Raw genomic sequence first — 24,782 nt, 5'->3', positions numbered from 1 at the left:
CTGCCACAGTCAACCTGTGGTTGACAGAGGTCACAGTGTCAGCCCAGATTCTGAGGGAAGGAAAATGTATTCTCAGTAAGAGGAGTAGCAAAGGAGGATGAACGGTATCTTTACTAAGAACACACCACCGGAGGAGGCTGGAGAACATCTCATTTCCCCTCACTCAACTTCTTCAGATCTCCTACCTCCCAGTGGCCAGAGCCAGCTAGAAACCAGAGGACATGGGAGGCTGCTTACCTGGTTTCTGAGGGCCACCTTCTTAGGGAAGACATCAAGATGGAGAAGCAGAAGGTGGTTCTTGAGGGACAGGACAATATCCTGGCATAGGACCTCCCACTCTCAAGCTTGGCGAGAACTCTCTCTTTTTCCTTTGTTGTGCAGTCTGTAACTCTAGACCTCTGTGGTTATTTATTGTCAGTCCTCCTTCAGTACTGTGAGCTCCAAGACGGCGGGGACCATGGCTGCTGAGCCCACCACTGGATCCCTCAGAGCAGCGCTGTGTCTGGCACAGGGTAGATGCTCAATGAATATGTGTTGAATGACTGAGCCCTTCCTGATATGACACAGATTTCTTCCCTGCCTTTACCCCTCACCCCCGATCCATCCGTCCCAAATACACCTTCCATCCGTCCAGGTCTCCCTGGCTTCCCCAACCCAAGTCACTACAACCCAGGCTGCTCAGGGCCACCTCATTCTCATCCTAGCTGAGCCACACTTTTTACTCTTGACCCTCAAGCAGCAGTCAGGGAGATGTATTTTTATTCTTTAAAAAAAAAAAAAAGGGAAATTGTCTTAGTTCGCTGTGTCTGCTGTAACAGAATACCGCAGATTGGGTGGCTTATAAACAACAGATATTTTTTTTTCTCATGGTTCTGGAGGCTCGAAGTCCAACACCAAGGGGCTGGCAGATTCTGTGTCTGGTGACAGCCCACTTCCTGGTTCATAGACGGTTATAGGTTCCCTGTATTCTCATGTGGCTGAAGGGGTGAGGGAGCTCTCTGGGGTTTCCTTTATACGAGCACGAATTTCATTCAAAATGGCTCCAACCTCATGACCTAGTCACCACCCAGAGACCCCCCCCCATCTCCAAATACCATCATGCTGCGGGTTAAGATTTAACATATGAATTTTTTGTGTGCATGCTGTGTGTGTGGGAGGCACAAACATTCAGTCTATAGTAGGAACAGACACAAAAGTAGAGAAAATCGTACCATGAACCTCCATGGACCTATTTTTCAGATTCAACACCTATCAAGTTTTTTTGTTACAGCTGCTTCATCCATCCTTTTCACTTTCTCTTTTAGTGAATTATTATTATTTTTTAAATTAATTAATTAATTAATTAATTTATGGCTGTGTTGGGCCTTCGTTTCTGTGCGTGGGCTTTCTCCAGTTGCGGCGCGCGGGGGCCACTCTTCGTCGCGGTGCGCGGGCCTCTCACTATCGCGGCCTCTCTTGTTGCGGAGCACAGGCTCCAGACGCGCAGGCTCAGTAGTTGTGGCTCACGGGCCCAGTTGCTCCGCGGCATGTGGGATCTTCCCAGACCAGGGCTCGAACTCGTGTCTCCTGCATCGGCAGGCAGACTCTCAACCACTGCGCCACCAGGGAAGCCCCTAGTGAATTATTTTGAAGCTACTCTCAGTCACGATGGCCTTTCTCCCTTACATCCTGCAGTACGCACCTCGAAAATGCTTCACGTAACACTTATCACCCCTTCAAAATTAGCAATCATTGAAAGATTTGTTTCTTTGGTCGCACCGCGCAGCACGTGGGATCTTAGTTCCCCGACCAGGGCTCGAACCCGCGCCCCCTGCAGTGGAAGCGTGGGGTCTTAACCACTGGACCGCCAGAGAAGTCCCATGTATTCTTTTTAGTTTTTATTTTTTGGCCGTGCCGCGCAGCTTGTGGGATCTTAGTTCCCCGACTAGTGATTGAACCTGGGCCCCGGCAGTGAAAGCGCAGAGTCCCAACCACTGGACCGCCAGGGAAGTCCCTGAAAGGTATTTTAAAACCTAAATCAGATCACTCTGATTTAGGTTACTCTTCTGCTATGAGATCTCCACGGCTAAAATTGGAATTCTTTACCATGGCCTAAGAAAAACCTAACAATTAATTTATTGCACAAACTTTGAGGGTAAAAGGAGGAGGGTGCTAGCTATAATCATATTGGGACAAGAGATATAAACTGGGCGGTCATGCTATCTGAGGGGCCTTCCCTTCATGCCGCCGTCTCTGCTTATCTGTTCCTTGAACAGATGGGACATCTTCTTGCCGCAGGGCCTTTGCACTTACTGGGTATTTTGCCAGAATGTCCTCCCCGGTCTCACCCTTCTGGTCTCACCCCTCCACCCCCTCATTTCTCTGTGGTGTTACCTCATCTGTTTCTCTCATTGGCACTTTAGCATCATAGAACATCCTTATTTATTTGCTAAGGTGTGTTTTGTTTTGTTTTAAAATCTCTCTCCCCTGCTAAAACGTGAGGCCAGGACAGAGGGGACCTGTCTGCCTCGTTCGCTATTCTATCCCCTGCCCCTAGCACACAGTAGGCCTGGCACAGAGTGGGTGCTGGGTGAACATCCGCTCTGTGAATGGATGGACGCATGTTCATCCCTGCAGGTCCGGCAGGGCCAGGCGACCTCAGAGGAGCCTCCTGGGTCCTGGGAGTGGAACCATCCTCACGTCTCCAGCCGTCTGGGCTGTGGGAGCAGGCAGAGGCTTTTCTCCTGTGATCCGGCAGACCCAGAGCAGAGTTATTAGCTCCTGGTTGCCAGCTGAACCCTCCCACACACTTACACCTTTGATCTGGGAGGTGGTTTTGTGTTGGAGACTTAGCTCTTGCCAGAGAGACATACATGTCTCAAGTCCTGGGAGGCGGGGGCAAAGGTGAAGTTCAACTGGCAGCTTTCAACGAAGGAAGACGTCTGGAGACTCCCAAGGTGGTGGATGATTCTGCAGGAAGTCAGCGTTTTGTAGGGGCTTGGCTGAGTCTCCTAGGGGGTGTGGTGGTGGTGCTGAGACTCTGGAGACCTCCACCAATATTAATATTCACACAGCTGCAAGGGTCTGTGTGTTTCCAAAATGGCGGCGGTGATGGATGTGGACACCTGGGGTGGCACCAGCATCAGTGCAGGCAAGAAGCGCTTTGACGTGAAAAGGGGGGAATGTGGTATAGCCCTCTGAGCCTGGGATAGTGTGGTTGGTCACTGTGCCATCTGCAGGAGCCACGTTATGAATCTTTGCATAGAATGTCAAGCTAACCAGGTGTCTGCTATTTCTGAAGATGTGCCGTTGCATGGGGGAGTTTAAGCACTTCCCCTGCATCTCCTGCTGCCTCAAAACACAGTAGGTGTGTCCGCTGGACAACAGAGAGCGGGAATTCCACAAGTGTGGGCATTAGAAAAAAGAGCATTCTTTGATCAAGCTCAACTGTTTTGTTCTTCGTTTAATGACTTGCCCTCCTGTTACTTAATTGTTCAATAGAACTGTGTCTCTCCTGCTTTGTCTTTTCAGTTTGCTCTTCCTGCAGCCCTATTGTACTCTGTGTCAAATAAAATCTACTTTCCTAAATTCTAAAAAAGTGTCCTGGGAATTCCCTGGCAGTCCAGTGGTTAGGACTCCGTGCTTCCACTGCAGGGGGCATGGGTTCAATCCTTGGTTGGGGAACTAGGATCCTGCAAGCAAGCCGCCTGGCACAGCCAAAAAAAAAAAAAAAAAAAAAGGATTGTAAAAAAAAAAAAAATTGCAGGAGTCATTTTCACCTACTGAAGAAAAACAGTTCCTAAGAAGTCATTTGCATCAATGAGATAGTATAGCATCTTAACGAACATCTATCCAGGCACACTCCTGCCTCAGGACCTTTGCACTGACTTGTTGCCTGGGCCTGGAAAGACCTTCCCCAGATATCTACGTGGCTCATTCCTGCACTTACTTTAAGTCTTTGCTCAAATGTCATCCTCTCACAGAGGCCCTCCCCCAACCACCCCATTTAAATTGCAACCCTGCTCACTGGGGGCACTTACCCTGTTCTCTTATTTTTCCTGCTAAATCATGTATCAACCTCTAACACAGCGCAGTCCAACAGAAATGCAATGGGAGCCACATGTGCAATTAAAAAAAATTTTTAGCGGCAGCATTTTATTTATTTTTTGGCTTGTGGTATCTTAGTTCCCCAACCAGCGATCGAACCCGCACCCTCGGCAGTGAAAGTGTGGAGTCCTAACCACTGGACCACCAGGGAATTCCAGTAGCTACATTTTAAAAAGTAAAAAGAAACAGGAGAAATTAATCTCAATAGTATATTTTTAATTAGCCCAACATATCCCAATGTTGTCATTTCAACGTGTAATCAACATAAAAATATTGAGATATTTTATGATCTTTATTTCACAGTAAGTCCTTGAAACCTGGCATGTGTAGGACACAGCAGCTCTCACGTGAACATCATTTCGAGTGTCTTGTCGCCGTGCGTGGTCAGTGGCTACCATATAGGGCAGCGCAGCCCTGGCATGTTATAAACTTTACCAATGATTATGTTTACCATTTATTGATCTTGCTTGTCTGCTGGAATAGAAGATCAGCAAGGCTTTGTAGGTTCACTGCTGGGTCCCCAGCACCTAGCAGAGTGCCTGGCATATAATAGGTCAATATCGGCTGAATGAATAAAAGCAGCGAATGTGAGCTCTGGGTCTGTCTTCACCCAGTGGCGACCTAGGTGGCAGATGTGGCCAAACGCGATTGCTTCCTCTTCCTCGTTGGCTTTTTCTTTTTTCCCTGTGCTTTCTCTCACTCTCCCCAAATACTTCCTCTTTTCCCTCTCTCCACTTTTTCTTCAGCAAAGAGAGTAATGATTCATCTGGGCTCTGGAGCCAAGTGACTTGGTTCCATCCCTGCTCTGCCACTAACCAGCTACGACTCTTCTGAGTCGAGCCATTCAGCTTCCATGCAATACCGCTCATGCATTGCTCCAGGTGGTAATAATAATTCTTCTATTATTATTGGGCTGAGGTGGGGCAGACCACGTGTGGCAGCCTGCACTCAGTAATGATCCCATATAAGGATGGCACCTCGATAAGTGTGTAACCAGGATTAGCTCATATAATCCCATGACTATGCCAGGAGGTGGGCACTGTTGAGATTCTCTCTACTGCACAGATAAGGAAGAAGCCAGGGCACAGAGAAGTTAAGCAACTTGCCCAAGGCCACACAGCTATGTAACCTGGCTGCAGGTTCTTAACCATTGGGCTCTTATAGCTGTTGTTTATCAATGCCTATTGATTAAGGACCTACCGTGTTCCAGGCACTGTTCTAGGAGATGGGGATACAGCAATGAACAAATAGACAGATTCCTGCCCTTGTGGAGACTTTTTCATTCCAGAGGAGCAAGAGAACCAATAAAACAAGAAAATACAGGAATAATGTAGAGTTGGATGGTGGTAAGCATAATGGAGAAAAATAAAGCAGGGCTGGGAGATGGGGGGATTGTGGGTGTGGTTGTAATTTGAGAAAGTTGATAGGAAGGAAGTCTTTGCTGAGAAGATGACATGTAAAGAAGGACTTGAAGGAAGGGAAGGTGACCACATGGAGGTTTGAGAGAAGAGTGGTCCAGCAGAGGGACCAGTAAGTGCAAAGGCCCTGAGGCAGGGGCAAGGCAGCAGGTTTGAGGAACAGCCAGGAGGTGGAGCACAGTGGGCTGGGGGAGAGGGGGATGTGAGGTCAGGGAGATGAGGGTGGCCCACAGAGCTCACAGAGTGGGCTGTGGTGAGGACTTGGGCTTTTACTCTGAGTGAGGTGGGAACCACAGGAAATATGCTATACTTCATATAGCATACAACCCACTCATGTAAAATGTACAATTCAATGGGTTTTAGTCTATTCACAGAGCTGTACAACCATCCCCACAATCGATCTTAGAACATTCCGTCACCCTGAAAAGAGCCCTTAGCAGTCACTCCCGATTCTTTCTGACCCCCAGCCTAGGCAAACACTAACCTGTTTTCTGTCTCTATGGATTTGCCTGTTCTGGACATTTCATGGAAATTGAATCATCCTGTATGTGGTCTTTTGTAACTGCCTCTTTCACTTAGGGTAACGTTTTCAAAGTCATCCGTGTTGCAGCATGGAGCAGTACTTCATTTTTTAATATTAAATAACATTCCATTGTGGGATATTCCATGCTTTATTTATCCATGTTTCAGTGGGGGATATTTGGGTTGCTTCCACCTTTCGGCTACCGTGAAGAGTGCTGTCGTGTATAAATTTTTGTGCGGACACAGTTTTCATTTCTCTCATGTATACCCAGGAGGGGAACTGCGGGGACTTATGGCAACTCTGTGTTTAGTCTTTCGAGGAGCTGTTTCCAGACTGTTCTCCACAGTGGCCGTGCCATTTTACAACCCCACCAGCAGTGTATGAGGGTCCCAATTTCTCCACCTCCTTGCCAACACTCCCACTAACTGTCTTTCGATCGTGGGAGGGTTTAGAGCTGAGGAGGAACGTCATCTGACTTGGCGTTTACAGGATCTCTCTGACATGCACGTTGATAATATTTTACTATCATTAATCTTTCTTTTCCTTCTGCATCACTGTCTTGCCTCGTCCTGGCAAAGCCTCTCTCTGAAACATGACGAAGTCTTTTCTCTGGCTTCTTAGGTCACCGCCCCCTACTCCCCCAGTGGATGTGACTCCCCACAGCGAGGTCACGGCTGGTCACGTGTCTCAGACATCCTTTCATCTCTGCTTTCTCTCTTGTCAAGTGACAGTGTGGCGTGACATGAGAACACTCTTGCCGTGGCCTTGGGGGCTCTCTTGGGTAAGCATCACGTACATTTGGACCTTGAAGACTTGAAAGTTAGATTGGGTGAGATGGTCAAGGCGAGCCAGTCCTTGCCGAGGGAAGCTGGGTATCAAAGAAGGGGGTGGCGTCAGGGCGAGCACAGACCCCAGATTTTAGTTAATTAGTTAATTCCCAAGAACTACAAAAGTCAGCAAACATAAAACAATCCCCACAGCTGATGGCCGCTGAAGGCCTTAAGGAATTCAATGAAATTATATTAATTAATGAATGAGTTGATTAATTAAAGATGAATTATTTCAAGCCTTTATTCAGTATGTACTAGTTGCCAGGCATTGTTCCAGGTGCTGGGGATACATCCATTCGCAAAAACAGACCGGCTTCTCTCTCTTGGGGGCTGGAGGGAGAAAGAAGTAAACAGATAAACGAATAAGACAATTTTAGATAAAATGGGGTGATTTGATAGAGAGTGACTGGTGGGTTGGGACTTTCATTTTGGACGGATTACACAGGGAAGGCTTCTCTAAGGAGCAGGCTTTGAAGTGAGACCTGCAGGAGGAGAAGGCGGCAGGTCTGGGGAAGTGTATTCTAGGCAGATGGAACAGCAAGTGCAAAGACCCTGTGGCTGGAAAAAGCTGGGGCTGTTTAAGGAACAGAAAGAAGGCCCAGAAGCCTGGGGTAGAGAGAACAAGGGGGAGAGGTTGGGAGATGGGGGCAGAAAGGTGAGCAGAAGCCAGGTCAGTTAGGACCTCAGGGCAGCAACAAGAACAGCTAGCTTCATGGTGCTCTCACCTTGGGGCACTGTTCTACGCACTGTCACATCTTCCCAACTCATTTAATCCTCGCAATAGCCCTTGGAGAGAGTCTCTTATTATCCCCATTTGACAGGTGAACAAACTGAGGCACAGAACAGGCCAAGCCACTTTCCCCAGGACTCTAGGGTAGGAAATCCTGCAGCATGGACTTCTTGGAACCTGTCCTCATCTGACACCACAGCCGCCTGATCTAGCCACCTTTGCCCCAGCCATCTTGATCTAGGTCAGGGGTTGGGTCCCTGCTCCCGTTACCCTGGACAATGTCGGGTCTCCCAAGGGGAACACGATGCCAGGCAAGGCTCTCTGGCTAGTCACAGCAGGTGCCTGATAAATACTGACTCAGGCCAGGCTGTGTTGCTTAAGGGTGGGCCTGGGAGAAGGCTGCTTCCTTCCAGGGTTGAAGAAGAGTTTCAGAAGGCCTCATTCTGAGCCCTCAGGGACTGGCCTGCCTTACCCAGGTGCTGGGGACACTGCCCTCCTATCCCTGCGTGGCCCCAACTAGAGACTGAGGGGACTGGTCTACATCAGGGGTCAAGAAGTCCAGGTGGGGTGGAGGGCTGCAGCGGAGCACGCGCCCAGGTTTCATTTTCTTGGAGCACTTATCTGCAATCCATCGTTCATTTGTTCACTTGCCAATCGTCTGTCTCCCTGTTCGTTAGAAAGCAGGGACTTGGGTTTGTTGACCTAACCCTCTGTGCCTGTTTCCTTGTCTGTAGAATGGAGTCGCTGTGGGCCAGGCACTTAGCACAAGGACCCCACCTAGAAGGCTCCTCGCTGGTTCATTCTAAAATGTTCCTTGTGAGCAAGCGTTCCCAGCCAGGCAGCGGTCAAGCTTTGTCAAGAGACGAAGCTTCTGCCCGTAGCATTCTAGCGCCTGGCAACGGTCAGAACGCAAGAACATATGAACGTGGAACAGGCCAGATGGTGGCCCGGTGATAAGGGTGAGGGGTGAGGGGAGAACTGGCCGCTATTTTATTTCACACAGGGTGGCAGGGAAGAGCCTTTCTGATAAGGTGGCGGAGCAGTCGTGAAGGAAGGAGCCGGGCAGATATCTGGGGGGGACAGAATTCCAAGTCGTAGGGGTACAAGGTCCTGAGGCGGGAGTCTGCTGGGCTTGTTCTACGGGGAGAGAGGCTGCAATAGCATGTGTGTGCGCACACGTGGGAAGGTGTGTGTGGCGCCGTGGGGGGGAGAGGAGGTCGCAGAGCTGGGGGCGGGAGCTCTGGAGTCCCTGCTAGAGTTGGGCAATTCCTACTAAATACTAACAGTGACGACGGTCAGGACACAAGAAGTGGGAGGGGAGGAGGGGAGAAGAAGAGGGGAGGAGGAGGGTCTGGGAGGCAGGGGGAGGAGGGAGAGGCAGGGGGAGGAGACAGAGGAGGAGGGGGGAGAAGATGGGGAGGCGGGATCAGGGAAAGGGGTGAGCGGGGAGCAGCTGGGAGTGAGGAAGGGGAGAAGGGTTAGGAGGTGGAGGGGAGGCAAGGCCAACGTTGTACGCAGGCCACGAGACCTCCGCGTCTCCCTCCCGCGGAAACGGAAGCTAGAGCTTGGGGCCGGCGGCAGTGGCCCCGCCCCAATCGGACCATCTGCTCCGCGCCCCGCCCCGGACACGCCCCTTGCTAACTTAGGCCCCGCCCCGCCTCCCCCGCCCGCTGGCGCCCGCCCAGATCCTGGCGCCCGCCCAGATCCTGGTGCCCAGGGCGTCCCGGGGGCGGTGCGCCCGGGCGATGGCACATAAAACCGCTGGCCACCTGCCGGGCCGCTCCTCCGTGCGCTGCGGTCCCGGGCCCGCCGTGCCGCTGCGGCCCGCGTCCGCGGAGTCGCTGCCTCAGTCACCTCCGTCCCCGCCTCGGTCCCTCCACAGGCGCGGAGCCCCGCGAGCAGCGCGCGGGCGCCGGGGCGCGCAGACATGGGCAGCCGCTCTAGAGCGCGCCGGGTGGTCGCGGCGCTGGGCTTCGCCGGGCTGCTGTGCGCCGTGCTGGGCGTTATCATGATCGTGATGGTGCCCTCGATCATCAAGCAGCAGGTCCTCAAGGTGGGTGAGGGGCCCGGCCGGGGGTCAGTGCACGCGGTCCCCTCCGGGGCTGGAGGGCGCTGGGCGCCGAGGAGGGCCGGGTGTCCTGGGCCGGGGCCCCTGAGCACCGGAGAGACCAGAGGGCATGAGGAGGGGCAGCTGGCCACCTTCCCAGGAGCCTCCCGGACCCAGGACGCAGGCTGAGTTTGGGGGCCAAGGAGGGCATCCAGGGCTTTTGCTGGAGGCGCAGGCCCGGGTTGGGGAAGCCTGAATTAGAGACCATCTGGGAGCCTGACCTCACCTTAAGGGTCTGGGGTCCGAGGCGGGGCTGGAGTGCGGCCACGTTTCTGGTACTGCCTGGAGGAGCCCAGGAGCCGCTTCACATGCTTCTTGCCTCTTCTACGGCAGCCTGTGACAGTGTGTGGTAAAACTAAGGCTGCACTTTGCTTGTTTCCTGTGAGCACAGGAGGACAGGAACCCTCCATGCACGTGCATGTGAGACTCCCATGGGTGCCCAGGCCGGTGGGTGCTCAGGAGAACGGTCTCTGCTGTCCAGAACCTCCCCCATACAAACCCCTTCTCAGAGGCGGAATGAGCTGCTCTGTCGTTCCCGGACGCTGCCTTCCTGATGCAGATTGGCAGTGATAAGCCGCTTTTCTCCCCAGATCCACACAGAGGCAGGCATAAGCCCAAGGCTGCATAAACAGGGTCCTTGGGGAGTCCACAGCCGGAGAGCTTTCCTGCCATCCTAACCTTATACACCACTGCCCTTTCAACCAGGGAGACAAATTAAGGCTGTCAGCTGGCCTTCAGACCGTCAGACTCTGCCCTGGGTGTCTGGCGGCATTTTTGAATGAGCCTGGAGTTACTGAAGGACAGGGAGATTGCAGAGTATCACACTTGAGGCAAAAGCATTCAGCTCTTTGAAGGCAAGGCCAGCACCTGCAGGGCCGGGAGGGGAAACTGAGGCTCACCTTGGCCCAAGATCCAGCCAGACGCAGAGCTGGCAGAAAGAGGTGTCTGTCCTCACTTGCTAGCTGATTTCTCTTTTCCCCTTAAGCGGCTTCTTTAGGCGAGTTTCTTGAGAATGGGGACTTGTCCCCTTTTCGTGTCTGTGCCCCATGCCCAGCGCGGGATGCTTGGGAGATGAATGAATGAGCGAATGAATGAAGGCTGCATCTGCTTGGACCCGGCTGCCATTTTTTGGCTTTAAAGATGGAGCAACGTTTGGTTTTTCTCGAGGTCTCTGGGTGAGCAGTTGTCTGAGTCATCTTGGCCACACTGTGTCCTTTGTTTTGTCGTCAAATCTTGTCCCATTAAATCCTGTAATCTGATTGCAAGGAGATCCTGGCCGATGGTGACATTGAGCTCCGAGTTCCTCTTAGTGGTTTTTTTTTTTTCTTGCCTGTGAAGTGGCGGGAAAATGTTTCTTGGGGAAACCTGAGAGCGGCAGAACTGCTTCTTTCTCTCCCGTGGTGGCCAACGGGTGTATCTGTTTTGCTTTTCAAAGTAGCTGTGACAGCTTTATCTCAGTGAAAGCCGGCCGTAAACGCCCGCCAAATTTGTGGTTTCTGTACTGTGTGAGCCCTGGAGAGACCATCACTTGGGTGCTGTAAGTGTGGCGAGCCCGCCGTGATCCCGTGCAGAGAGCCTGTTGTTTTGGGGGTGTGGGGGATGAGTGGGATTTATAGCTGATGCAGAATCTTGTCAGCCCTGTCCCTCTTGGACTTAATTCAGGTGTTTTCTTTTCACGGCTCTCAGTCAGATGAAGGATGTCTGTGTGTGTGCGTGTGTGTACATGCACACCCGCGTGCCCTACCTAATTTCCCACTCCTCCTCAGGGCTTCCAAAGAGGAAAGCGCCACTGTCCTCAGTTGTCCCGGAGCTAAGATTTCTGGGCTTAAACTTGAGTGAGAGCCACCCAGCATCCTCCGTGAATATCCCAAAGGTGATTGGTTTGTGGCTGAGTGGTGTGAAGGCACGGAGGCGAGCCCAGCCTGTGACAGTTTCTTCTTGGACAGCTCAGGCTGAGCCCTGGCCAAGAGCCTTCCCTTGGAAGAAGAGCATCTGTGTTCAGGGGACCGAGTGGGTGGGATGCTAGGAGAGGGACGGATGGCCCGCTGGTGTTTTCTTTGGCTGCATGTGTCCACGTACAAGTTGAATGGGAGGGCTTGTGCTTTGATTTCTACTTTTTTTTTTTTTTTATGCTTTGGGGTTAAAGAAGTCCGTGTATAGAAAATACATGGATTCTTGTTTGTAAAAAAAAAAAAAAAGAAAATTCAAGTGGAGGGAAAAAAAGGTTCCCCCCATTTTATTCCCCTCCTGGGATAGTACCACCATCATCCGAGAGTATCTTTTTAGATTTTTATGGAGATACACATCACGAGCATGGATTTAGACACATTAATATATATATATTTACATATATTGAACTAAACTACTTCGAAATAGCCTGCAGTTTGCTTTTCAATTCACAGATATCATTTGGGAATTTTTCCATGTCAAAACATACAAATCGGTCACGCTTTTCACTGCTGCATAGTATTCCTTTGAATGGCTGTACACTTAATTACTTACCTGTTTCTCCACTGACTGATAATTTTCTCATACATACCTCTCTGTGTACCTGGATGAACACTTCCACCGGGTACAGTTCTAGAAGAGAAGCCTCTAGTCCAGATGGTACGTCCAGTTTGCATCTGGACACAGCCTAATGGCCCTTCTGAAGACTGAGGGCATTTATAGTCCCATCCACAGAGTATGAAACTAGTCACTCCCCCACATCTCTGCCATTACTGGGATTACCGCTTTCTTATTACAGTTTTGGGGCGGGGGTTAATCTGATGTGTGTGATTTACATTTCTCAGGTTACTAATGGGGTTGCATAGGGGTGTGGCTCGTTTTGAAACCGATGTCAGTTTCCAGAGCTCAGGGTTTGCAGACCTGGCTGTGCCATTTGCTGGCTGGGGACCTCGGGCCAGTTACTTCACCTCTGAGCCAGGGCATGTGTCTTCAGCTCTGAGGCAGGGGCTGGATTTAGTTTGTTTCCTGGCGAGATGATAAAGTACAAAGGCGGTGACCTGTGTGCGAACCTGCTCTGGATGTACCCAGTTTACACAGCTCGTGCCAGTCTCGGGCAGGAATCCTGACCGCCAAATCTGGTCTACATTTCAATAGGGGCATAGGAAGTAAAGCAGGAGCCCTTCATCCAGTGGATTTCTAGGTAAAAGTTAGAGAGGAGGAACTAGATATTTACGTTTGGGCACAGAAAAGTAGAAAAAACACATTACTAATTGAAAAAAAGCTTTGAGGCTACTCGTGTTAAAAAAAAACCAAAAAAAAAAAACCAAAACATACTCCACAAAACAATACTCTGTCTTTTCACTGGGTTTCTATCAGTGCATGTAAAAGCACAGAAAAAGGTGTGGAAGGGTGTGTACCAGACTGACAAAAGTGGTTACTCTCAGGGGACTGGGGGTGTGGCAGGGAGAATATTTATGCATTATCTGTAAGGCTCATACTTTTTCTTTGTAAATAAGGAGAATGTATTCACGTATTATGTGTTTAGTTAAAAATTAGTAACGAAACCCGTAGCTTTCCCCAAAGAATGGCCAAATGAGTTAGATGCAGAATGCAGGAGGCACACAGTGGAGGGGCCCTGGAGATGGAGGTCGCTGGGAGAGGCCTTGGGGGAGAATGAGACTCATTTCTTCTCCTTTCCCCCAGTGGGTAGGGTTGGACAAGAGGTGTTCAGACCGAATGCACTCAGGAGTATAATCGAGGGTGATGGTGTGCTAGGCATCTTTGTAAATGTTGATCATCTCGTTTAGTCCTGGGAGAATTCTGGGACACACATCTCACTGTCATCAACTACAGTTAGGGAAACAGAAGTTTAAGAGAGTAATTTGCCCAAGTTACCTTGCTGGGGTGTGTGTGTGTGTGTGTGTGTGTGTGTGTGTGTGTGTGTGAAATAATCCTGAGGCAAACCCCAGGAGGACGGGCACTCTTATATCCACAGCCTAGAACAGAGCCTGGCATGCGTGGCCCTCTGTGTTTGCATGGATTAGGAAGTGCAGTCCAGGTCCCTGGGCGTGTATTTCCAAGTTACTGGATGTCTCTGGTCCACCAGGGAAGGCCCCGCTGGGCCACAGGGGAAGGGGTTCGTTTGCTGGGCCACCATGTGCAATGATGGGCCTGGTGGCCTTCTCCACAGCTGGGGGTGGGGTGGGAAGCTGAGTCTCCCTCTGCTGTCTTTTATGTTTTCTAGTTGGAATCAGCCTTGGGTGCTATATCCATGAATTTTTCCAGCTGCCCAAGTCTTCTCCCATCTGTGTCCCCATCTCAATAAGTGATATCTCCATTCGTTCCCTCCAAGAGTAGAGGCAAAAACCTTGGGTCATCCTTGACTGCATGCTTTTTGTGATACCCCTGTATCTGGTCCATCAGCAAATCTTATCGGCTTCCCTTCAAAGGCATATCTGCATTCTGACCCCTTCTCAACGTCTCCACCGCTCTGCCCTCCTCTATCCACTGCTTGGACTAGTGCAGTAGTCTCATCCCTGGTCTCCACAGACAACCAGATCATGTGTCCCCTCTGCTCACAACCCATTGAGGTTTCCCGTCTCACTCTGAGTGAATACCAAGGTCATTTCAGTGGCCTGAAGTCCCCCCGCCACGATGCAGCCCTCCTTCCCTCTCTCACTGCACCCCCTCTTGGCTCCTCTGCTCACCTGCCACGCTTATCTCTTTGAAGTCCTTCAACCCAGCAAGCCTGGTCCCGCCAAACTCTGGCTTGCTTTCTCCACTGCCCGGAAGGCTCATCCCCAGATACCTGCACAGTTCGCCCCTCATGTCCCTAAAAGCCACCCCCTTATGTTATATGTTTATTTGTGCATTCTCCCTCTGCCTCATGAGCAGGGGCGTGGGCTGGCCTGCCGCTGTCCCTGCAGCGTCCCCAGGACCGGAGCAGCACTTGGGCTCACAGTAGGATGGTGGGATGGGCAGACGCTGAGCACTTTGAGGTCGGGCTGTTTCCTTAGCCTCTCCCCACCACCACCCCCAGCCTCCAACTCTGTTTTGCCCCCTCCTCCCTTGGCGAGGGCCTCCCAGAGAGCCTTCAGGAACACTGTGCCCTGCCCCCGTGCTTCGTGCCCTCTGGCAAATCTCCTTTGCCCATCAGTTCAGAGGCAGGGGTTGGGGAGAGATATCAGTCAGTGGACATGATTATGCACTAGACACTGTCCTGTGTGTTTTACGTGTATTCAGCTGCTTCATTTAGTGTCTAAATAGCTCCCTCTGCCTCTCTTTTATTGAGGGAAATGGAAGCACAGAGCCGGAAGGACACTTGCCCCAGGTCACACAGCTGAAGTGGCAGAAACAAGATTCCAGCGAGCCCGCCACCTGTGGACCCCGTCCTCCCCACCCTCTGTACAGTATTTCCCAGCAGCTCGACTTGACATTTGGGGGCAGGGCAGGCCCTTCCCCTGTTCTCTGCTGGGGTCCACCTTTCCTTGTCTTTTTCCTGCACAGACAGTGGGGCAGTGGGGTCCTTCCCAGGCCTTTCTCCTGATAATCACCTCCCCCAAACTGCGAGTACAGGGTACGTCCTGACGTCTTCCCTCCAGGGCTGTCTGCTAGGCCCGGGCAGCTCTAGAATCGCAGATGCCAAGGGAAGCTGGGGAGGGCAGCCTCTCCCTGGCCCATGGTCCCAGCGACCCTCAGGGCGACCCCGCCTGTCCTGCAGGGTCTGCTCGGCCAGCTCTGTGCCCTGCCGTCCGTCTGGGCCTCCACAGAGCCCCAGGGTTGCGTCTCAGAGGGCGTCACGGCGTCGCGGGCTGACCGCCTCTGACCACATCAGGCTCCCTCTGGCCGCACACTTGACCCATGGCCGCGGATGGGGGGCGGTGCTCCCTTCTCGGGGGGCAGTGGGGTCGCAGGTGTGCTCCGATTCTGCTGTGTTTTTCTTCCTCTTTCCTGCCGGGAGCTTCCTATCCCTCCAGAGCCACAGCTGAAAATACGGGCTATTTTTAGTCTCCCCGAGTGTTGGTTATTTTTGTTTCCCTCTTTGCTGCTGACGGATTTGCTCCTCTGGTTTCATGTGTGTGCGCGCGCACGTGTGTTGATGTGTGCACACGTGTGCCGGCTGCACACGCTGACTGGTGACACAGGAACACGTGTCGGCATGCGCCCACGCACGCCTGCGTGTGGCCATGTGCCGAAGCACTCACACACAGACAAGTGTTGCGTGTCAGCATGTGTCGGCTTGGAGCACAGTGTCCCCGTGATGGCATACGTGTGTATGTGCACGAACACACGTGTACACACATGACGTGTGCCCGCGTGTGGTAGCCTGGTGCACACGGGTTCACACGTGCTGTTACGTAGGTGTCTATGTGTGGGCTCACACACGTGTGTTGACACCTGTTGAGTGTAGAGTTACACATGGGGACATGTGGACACACGTGTTAACACGTGTCCGCGTGTGTTGGGGTGTGTGCACACACATGTGGCCATGTGTCCCAGGCCCGGCACGGGGCTGTGTTCAGTGCGCCGGGCTCTTCCCATTTCAGGACACGTTCCCCATCCTTTCCTAGAGTGACTCATCCTGGCTGGGCCTCTGCTCCGTGACTCATGGGATTAGCTAAAATTTGGTGACAGCTACCTGGAATCATCCCGTTCTGGCTTCAACTTCTAGCAAACGGGACAGAAGTGAGTCGGTGTCGAGGACTTGTTGGTTGAAGAGCTTCCCTTGGGCAGTTTGGTCCCGCCGGAGCCCCGGCACAGGCACGTCTGCTCCATCAATGACCGTGGGTCCTCCCGGTGGTCGTGGTGCCCGGAAGGGTGGTCCTATGCCCTTGGTCGGCAGCAGAGAGGCCCCTGGGGTCATAAGCCGCCCCCAAGGCTGGTTTCAGCCACAAGGCTCTTTTCCGGCTCATAATCGTAGAACTAGAGAATTCGGTTACGGGGAGTCCACCCTGAGAACCCACCTCCCTCCCACAGCCCCGCCCTTCTGTGCCGCAGAGATCTAGCAACTTTGTCCCCATAAACACATTTATGGTGCAAAGAATTCGACTGTAGCAGTCGGCCAGAAATACAAAAGCAAGACAAAAGGTGAAGTCCTTTTATGTGCCTCCTCTCCCTCCCGCTTGGTCAAATGCGACCTTGGCCTCCACTGGCCCTGGGAGTGGCCACCAGAGCTGAAATGCAAAGAGAAACAAAAACAACACAAAAAAGTTCATTCTCGGCTTTGGAGATTTCCAGGGCCCAGGAGCTGGTGAGTTATAGGTGGTTCTGATTTGAAGCTCAGGATCGTTTTGCTCAGAACCTCCTCAAACCCAGACGTCCGGGCCCCCGATGGCCCAGGGCACAGCTGGCTGCATTGTCTTGCTTCCTTCCCCCACCTCCGCCCCACTGTTTCCTCCTGTTCCCCGATTGCTTCGTGCTGGGGAGGGGGGAGGGGAGGAAGGAACAGGAGTGGCCTGACCTGTGCTTGCTTCCTGGCATTCTGGGTGAAGTTCCTCCCACCTTTTCTGGAAGCTTCTAGAAGGACTCTTTTTTTTTTTTTTTTTTATACAGCAGGTTCTTATCAGTTATCCATTTTATGCATATCAGTGTATACATGTCAATCCCAATCTCCCAGTTCATCCCAGCCCCCCAGCACCCCTGCCACGTTCCCCCCTTGGTGTCCATAAGTTTGTGCTCTACATCTGTGTCTCTATTTCTGCCCTGCAAACCGGTTCATCTGTACCATTTTTCTAGAAGGACTCTTGAGACGCTTTGACGTGTGCTCTCTTGGGCCGCTCTTGGACTCAGATGCTGGTGTCTCCTTATCTCCCTGACCGCCGGCCATTGGCACGTCCCAGGGCTCAGGCCTTTCCTGGCCGTGCTCACCCGGTCTCACGTGTCAAATGCCATCTCTGTCCTGGCGCCTCCCAAATTGATATCCCAGGCCCGGACCTTTCCCCTTGAACTCCAGTCTCAAGCATCCAATGGCCAACTCCATATCTCAACCTGGGTGGTCAAAGGCAGCTCACGCTTACCCTAGCCAGCGCCTGACTTCCCATCACTCCCCGTGAAACCCACGTTCCCATCTCAGGCCGTTGCTTGTCCATTCTCCAGCTACCCAGGCCGAAAGCCTTGGAGTGAGCCTTGACTCTCTCTCACTTCCCACACTGAACCATCAGGATATTTTATGGCTTCATCTTCAAAATATAACCGGAATCCAGCTTCTCTCCACACCCACGGCCACTACCCTGGTCCAAGGTGCCGTCGGCTCTCACCTGGATTGCTGCAGGATCCCTGCGCCCACCTTTGCTCCCTGGTCAGGTTTTTCAGCACAGCAGCCAAAGGAATCCTATGAAAACTGCACCGTCCTCCTCTGCTTAAAGCCCTGCAGTGAACCTGCCCCATCCCCTCCGAGTCAAGGTGAGCCCTTATGTTGTCCCTTGAGGCCTGTTCCATCTGATCCTGACCCCTTTCTGTCCTCCCCTTCACCTTGCCCTTGCACATGGCCCTTCTGGCAGTTCCTCAGACTTACTGGCACATCTGCCTTACTAAGTTCTTCCCTCTGCCCACAGCTCTTTCCCTGATGTGACATGTGCGTGAGTCACTCTCCCACCTCCTTTAGGCTTTGTTCAGATCTCACTTGCCCACGGATCTCTCTTTTTTAATATTGCAAGTTCCCTTCCCATTCCCTGGTGCTCCAAACCCTCCTTACCCTGCTGTTTTTTTCTGTAGTCCCGTCACCTGCTGAGATACCACCGAATTTACCTATGCATCCTGTTTATCATTTATTGTCTGTTTCTCCCTGTGAGAATGTCAGGCCCATGAGGGCAGGGACCTTAGCTTTTGTTCATCGCTGTGTCCCAAGCACTTGGAACGACACCTAGCACATAATGGTAGGTTCTCAAATAGTTACTGAACGGATGTTTAGAAGACGAGGGTGGTTTCACAGGGAGGTTCGTGATGAGTGTCAGGTTGTCGTCCTGTGCGGGCACCTGGGGACCGCGCCCCTCCCCCTGCACGGCCCCCCCTCCACATCCAGCCGTTCCGCCTCTCACCTGCTGCAGGAGCTTCCTCTCCCGCCTGTCTGCTCCTATTCCTGCCACCCTCTCGGCAATTTCCCCTGCCGCAGCTAGAATGCTCTTTAAAATAATGCACATTGGATCATTTCGCAGCCCTGATGAAAACCTTCTTGCGTGTGGTCTGAAACTCGTCTGCCCGCCGTGGCCTGTAAGCCACTTACCTCCACTCCCTGCACTTCCGCCCTGCTACAGCCTCACAGGCCTTTCTTTTCCTCCAATACACTGTGTTCTTTTCTGCCTCAGGGCCTTTGCACAGACTGTTCCTTTCTCCTGGCTTTTATGTTTGGTTCCTCTTACGTTTCAGCTCAAATGTGACCTCCTGAAGAAGAGACCCCCCCTCCCCCCATGAACCCCACCCCATCTATGTTATAAGCATTCCGTGTTACTGTCTGCCAAGCCGTCACCATGCTCTGGAATTATATTGTTCACTTCTTGAGGTTCCACGAGGCAGGGGCCTTGTCTCTCTTGTTCATGACTGTACTGCATGGCTGGGGGCCCTGGTCCAGGGCAGAGACCTGGCTGGGGTGGGACGTTGAGTCGAGGCAGTGAGATGATTCCAATCGGGATCCTCAAAAGCATGGAGTTTTGAAGCCAGACTCCTTGGCTTCCAATACTGGCTCTTCCCCTCCTACCTGTGCGCCTGGCACCAGGGAGCACCTGGGAGCCAGCTCTGCGTGACGTGTTCGTGGATTCAGGGCCTGCGTCTTAACAAGCCCCGCCTGGATTCCAGAGACGTCTCTCTGACTCCAGTGACTGGGTGTTTCTACTGGCTGAGTGTTGATTGACCCCTCCTCTGTCCCAACGTGAAGGCGGAGTCGCCAGAAGGAAGGGACACAGGTTTACAAAGATGTCATTGGGGCCATCTGGGGGTGGTGGGTAAAGAAAGAGCATCTGTCCCGTCCAAGGGGCCAGGGGAGGCGTGGAGGCTGGTCTGGGGCTGCCTCGCTCTGCCTCTCGGAAGGAGAAGGGATCCTCATGCTGGCATCTTGGCCTCAGCTGGGTGGCTTGGACTGGGGGCGTGGCGGTGTTTCCCTCCTGCTGCATTTAAGCCCAAATTCAGCCTTAAGGTGGAACCACTTGCGTTTCCTGTCCTTATGAGTGGAAACCTCGTGAGGCTGGAGTTGGGAGACCCAGGTCCAGCTTGCTGGTGATACGTACTTGCTCTGTACGTACAGGATCGCACATCAGCTCAACCAGGCAAAATCTTTTACCTGCACTCAATAAACCACAAGTCGACCGGGTTAGTGTTGGCCTGGAGAGTGCAGAGAGGGTGGGGAGGGAGCTTCTTGTGGCCCTGCTCTTCCTCCTGTGGGGTCCCATAGTGGGTCCAGCTTGAATGCAATCCAAGAGTTAAAAATTCATTTTTTGTATGTGTGCTTTCGTATCACTGGCCAGCAGCTTTATCTGGGGCTCAGATGGCCGTCTGTACCACATGGGGGAGAAACTGGCTCCTTTGAATTTCCCCGGAGGTCTCCAAAGGGAACCTTATAGAGGGACCTTCAAAGATAATTAGAGAATTTTCCCAGTGGCTGGGAAAAGTTGTGGTGTGAATGCTCATGGGCTCTGATTGGCTGGGCTTGTCTCTCATGCTTATCCCTGAGCCAATCACTGTAGCTTGAGAAATGGACTGCTCCGATTGGTCAGGCTTGGATTACGTGCCCATTCTTGGAGCTGGAGAAGGAGGACTTTTTTTCCCCAAAGCAGAGGGACTGAGGTGGGGTGGGGTGGTGCCCTAAAGGAAAAGGTGGGGGGGGGGGTCACTGTTAGCAGAAGGAGGAAAGGGTGACAGGCAGCAAAAATGATTGATGTGCCCTTTTCCCCAGAGTAGCTTCCTCACTTCATCTCATTGCTTCTTGTTATTATAGTATTAGAGATTCTTTTCTTTGGCTTGACCCAAGACCTCTGGAGGGGATGGTAGCTTATCAGCTGATTGTGTTTATCAGGGAAGGTTTCATAAACTCAGACTGTTAGATCTGGAGCTTGGGTTTTACTCAGTTCCATCTTTTATTTTTTCTCTGGGAAAACCAGAACCCAAAGGGAGCAAAGATTTAAGTAAGGCCACAGAGCAAATTAGCAGTGAGTACTGGCAGGGAAGACTGTCTCAGGTGGGTGGGGGAAGTAGGTGGAAGTCAGATGGGCCCCTGGAACAGGGCTTGGAAGAAGCCAAGTAGTTGTAAAAGCAAGTCATTAGCTAGCATTCTTCAGGCAGAAAGTCCCCAGGGTCCCCTGTCTGCATTCCTGTCCGCACCCACCTCCTGGCAGGATTGGGAAGAGGTGTTTGTTGTAAACTGGGAGAGGTGTCAGGGTTGGGGTGTGCCAAAGTGCAGGCTTTGTCTGCCCCGGGCGGGAGGCGCCAGTGGTGTGCCCTGGAGGGGATGGCGCAGAGGAGGGATGAGTAAAGACTCTGACCTTTATCGGAATCTGCCCAGGTACAGGTGCAGAGGAGTTGATCTGGAATCGCTGTTGCCAGCAGGTGTGTTCTGCAATGTGAACCAGCACATCTGTCATCAACAGTCCCCCGGATGAACGGCTGCCAGCTTGTTGGCCCTTGCCCCAAACTCTGGGGCACACCCTTCTTCACCTAGGGCAGCTAGGAGCTGTGTGTGAGAGGGACCTGCCTGGACAGCCAGGCCCCCAGGGCCTCTGGGAGCATCCCTTTGTGTGCTGAGAGAGCCCTGTGTGCCCACATGATAACCTTCCACCTGAGTGAGAGGCATGAGGCAGACTGGAACATGGGGAGCTGGAAGGCAGTGTTGGCATGTCACCGTCTCAAGGTCAGGCATGGGTTCTCAAACCCGCATGACTCTCTCTAGCCCTTGGCCAGGGTTTTGGCATCCAGGAGTTTAGGTGGACCCAAGAGCATAGACTTTGGAGCCAGGCAGCCTGGGTTCAAATCCTGGTTCTGCCCCTTCCCAGCTGTGTGTCTTTGGACAAGTAACTTAACCTCTCTGTGCCTTATTTCCCCCTCTGTAAAATGACATTAATGGAAGTATCTCCTGTACAGGGCTCTTATGAAGATGGAGGAGTTGGCACATGTAAAGCACTTAGAATAACAGCTTGGCAAGTGTCACATAAGTGTTTGCTGTTGTCGTCATCTTAACCTTATACACACACCTATAGTAGGATTAGTCTGTCATTTTACCGAAACGGGACCATACTATGCCCACTTTCCCGCATCTTGCTTTTCTCACTGCGTCTCTTCTCTAAACTTTCCCCGGTTGCTTGGGTAGCTCTGACTGGGTATCTAGATGACTGAACATCCCACGGTGTGGATGTACGAGCCATTCCCAGGAGGGAGGTTTCAAACTTGTGAAATAATCCATAAAGCGGCCGAAAGTGTTCTCTTCCCACCTCGATGTTTCAGTTTGAAAAATTTTATTTTGGAAAAATCGCAAGAACAGTGCAACGAATTCCTGTAAGCCGTTTCCTGAGCTCCACCAATGTTTACAATTTGCTGCATTTTCGTTCTCAGTCTCCGTCTGTCTGTCTGTCTCTCTCGTTGCCAGACCATGTGAGAGTTGCTTGCAGACGTCAGGACACCTCGCCCCAGAATACTGCAGCGTGCGTGTCTTAAGGACAAGACTATTTTTTTCTGTGACCACAGACCACAGTCACCCTCAGGAAAGCTCGTGATAATTTACTTCTTTGATGCTCAGGTTACATTGAGTCTCTTATTGACCCAAGAGCACCCTTTAGAGCAGTTGTTTGGTTTTTATTGTTTAAATCACGTCCTGTGTCCAGCTGCCTTGGTTCTTTCTCCTCCTTTAATCCAGACCAGTCCTCCAGCCATATTCTTTTTACTGGGTCCTTCACAACACTGGCGTTTATTAAGGGACCAGACCAGTTTTTCTGGTGGAATGCCTTTCAATTTGGATTTGTCTAATTGTTTCCTCGTGAGTGCCCGTTCTCTTCCGACAGAGTCCTACACAAAAGCCTCCTTGTGTGAGTCAGATGGGGGTAGAGCTCTCCTGGCTGAGTTGGGATGGGCGCCTGGACCCCACCCCCATCCCAGCTGGGTGACCCCATCCTGCAGCAGGCCTGCGCCCCCAGGCGGGTTTGAACCTCCCCTCGGACTGGAAGAAGCCAGTGATTCCATCAGGCCTTGCCTCGCTCAGCCGTCCTTCCATCTGCTTCCTCATTTTCTCAGCTCTGATTCCTTGCCCTCATGCCCAGGCGTGTGGATCCTTCCAGCGGCCCTCGGCCAGCCTGTCTCCTCCCCTCCAGCCCTCCTGGTCTCCCAGTGCCACGGACTTGAGGGCCATGGGCTGGGTCGGATGCCGCCGCATCCTCTGGGCTGGGAAGGCGTTGCAGCCCTGGGGTGTCAGGGCCTGTCTGGTGGAGATGGGATGGCAGGTGTGGGAGCTTCTCATCTCCGCTGCCTGTCCCTCTGAGGCTTGCAGAAATTCTTGTGCCAGGTCCCCCTGGCCCCATCTGGCCTCTTGGCTGGCACAGGAAGGTCACTGTGGCTTTACTCGGCCAGGAGCCCGCTGTAGCTGGAATCCCTTGGCAGCTTTGAAAGACTCTCTAGGCCTCAGGACTTCCTTTGACTGCCTGTTCCCAGGGTCCCCAGATTCCACCTGCTGCAGCCTCCTGCTTTGGACTTTCAACTTTGATTTCTTTTTATTGTGAAATCTTATGCACTTCAAGGAAAGTGCCTAAGACGCACGCAATTAAATAAATAACTAAAACGAACGCCAGTGTGATCATCCCCAGATGAAAAAGCAGAACCTCATCTGCCCTCCAGAAGCCCCTGCAGAGGAGACTTGTTCCCAGCTTGCTTGGCTTTTTATTGTGTTACCCCATCTACATCCCTAAACACTGGGCTTAGTTTTGTCTGGTTTTGAACTTCACTTGAACGGAATCATATTTCTATGGTCTGAATGCCTCAAAATTCATGCGTTGAAATCCTAATGCCCAAAGTGATGGTGTTAGGAGGTGGGGCCTTTGGGAGGTGATTAGGTCATGAGGGTGGAGCCCTCGTGAATAGGATTAGTGCCCTTGTAAAAGAGTCCCCGGAGAGCTCCCTCACCCCTTCCACCATGTGACGACATAGCGAGAAGTCTGCAAGCCAGAAGAGGGCCCTCATTTGACCATGCCAGCACCCTGATCTCAGACTTCCAGCCTCCTGACCGAACGAAATAAATGTCTGTTGTTTATAAGCCACCCAGTCTGTGATGTTTTGTTACAGCAGCCCAGCCCTGACGTAATAAGGCACACACTCTGTATTTTTTTGTTTTGTCTTGTTGTTCTTGCTTCCCATTATGTTTGTGAGACCCATCCGTGTCGTTGCAATAAACCACACCCCATATTTTTAAAATTAATTAGTTAATTAATTAATTTATTTGGCTGCATTGGGTCTTCGTTGCGGCGCACAGGCTTCTCTAGTTGTGGCGTGTGGGCTCTGTAGTTGTGGTGCGCGAGCTTAGCTGCCCTGAGGCATGCAGGACCTTAGTTCCCGGACCAGGGATCAAACCCATGCCCCCTGTGGTGGAAGCGTGAAGTCTTAACCACTGGACTGCCAGGGAAGTCCACAAGTTTTTTAGTTAATAACTTATAGAGATGAAATTCAAAGAACATAAAATTAATCATTTTAAAGTGATCCATTCAGTGGCAATTAGCACATTCACAGTGTGAACCATCACCTCTTTCTGCTTCTAAAATGTTTCTGTCACCCCAAAGTGAAACCCCACTCCCCATCTTTTCTTCCATCCAGCTCCCCTATTCCCTGTCAGCCATTAGTCTGCTTTCTGTATCTGTGGATGTATCTGTTCCGGACATTTCCTATAAATGGAATCCTACCCTGTGTGGTCCTTTGTGCCTGGCTTCTTTCACTCAGAATCACGTTTTCAAGGTTCTTCAGATTGTAGCTTGTGTCAGTGCTTTACTCCTTTTTATGGCTGAATCATATTTCACTGTGTGGATGGACCACATTCTGTTTACTCATCCATCAGTTGAGGGACACGGTTATTTCCACCTTTTGGTCATTGTGAATAGTGCAGCTGTGGATGTGTGCATACACGTGCCTGTTTATCTCTTTTCCCTTGTCTCCTTCTATTTCCTCTTCTTCCCCTTATTCCTCT

General features: G+C 51.8%; 1 protein-coding gene across 6 annotated transcripts in view; it reads left to right on the top strand.

The window, feature by feature from the left end:
* The first annotated feature begins 9,299 nt into the window (after positions 1 to 9,299).
* The window catches only part of SCARB1 (scavenger receptor class B member 1), a 78,191-nt gene continuing 62,708 nt past the window's right edge, over positions 9,300 to 24,782 (top strand). For 3 of the 6 annotated variants that reach the window (XM_082418277.1, XM_082418274.1, XM_082418275.1), the window contains exon 1: positions 9,304 to 9,640. In XM_082418277.1, the coding sequence (XP_082274403.1) occupies positions 9,515 to 9,640 (126 nt within the window). In that variant the 5' untranslated portion in view covers positions 9,304 to 9,514. Of the gene's footprint in view, positions 9,641 to 24,782 lie in introns of all 6 variants that reach the window. The other 3 variants (XM_082418272.1, XM_082418273.1, XM_082418276.1) reach the window with 3 other exon arrangements.

Source organism: Balaenoptera physalus (genome assembly GCF_965194825.1).
Source record: "Balaenoptera physalus genome assembly, chromosome: 12".
NCBI lineage: Eukaryota > Metazoa > Chordata > Mammalia > Artiodactyla > Balaenopteridae > Balaenoptera > Balaenoptera physalus.
Note: the sequence above shows the minus strand (reverse complement) of the source record. Positions and strands in the feature narration are given on the sequence as shown.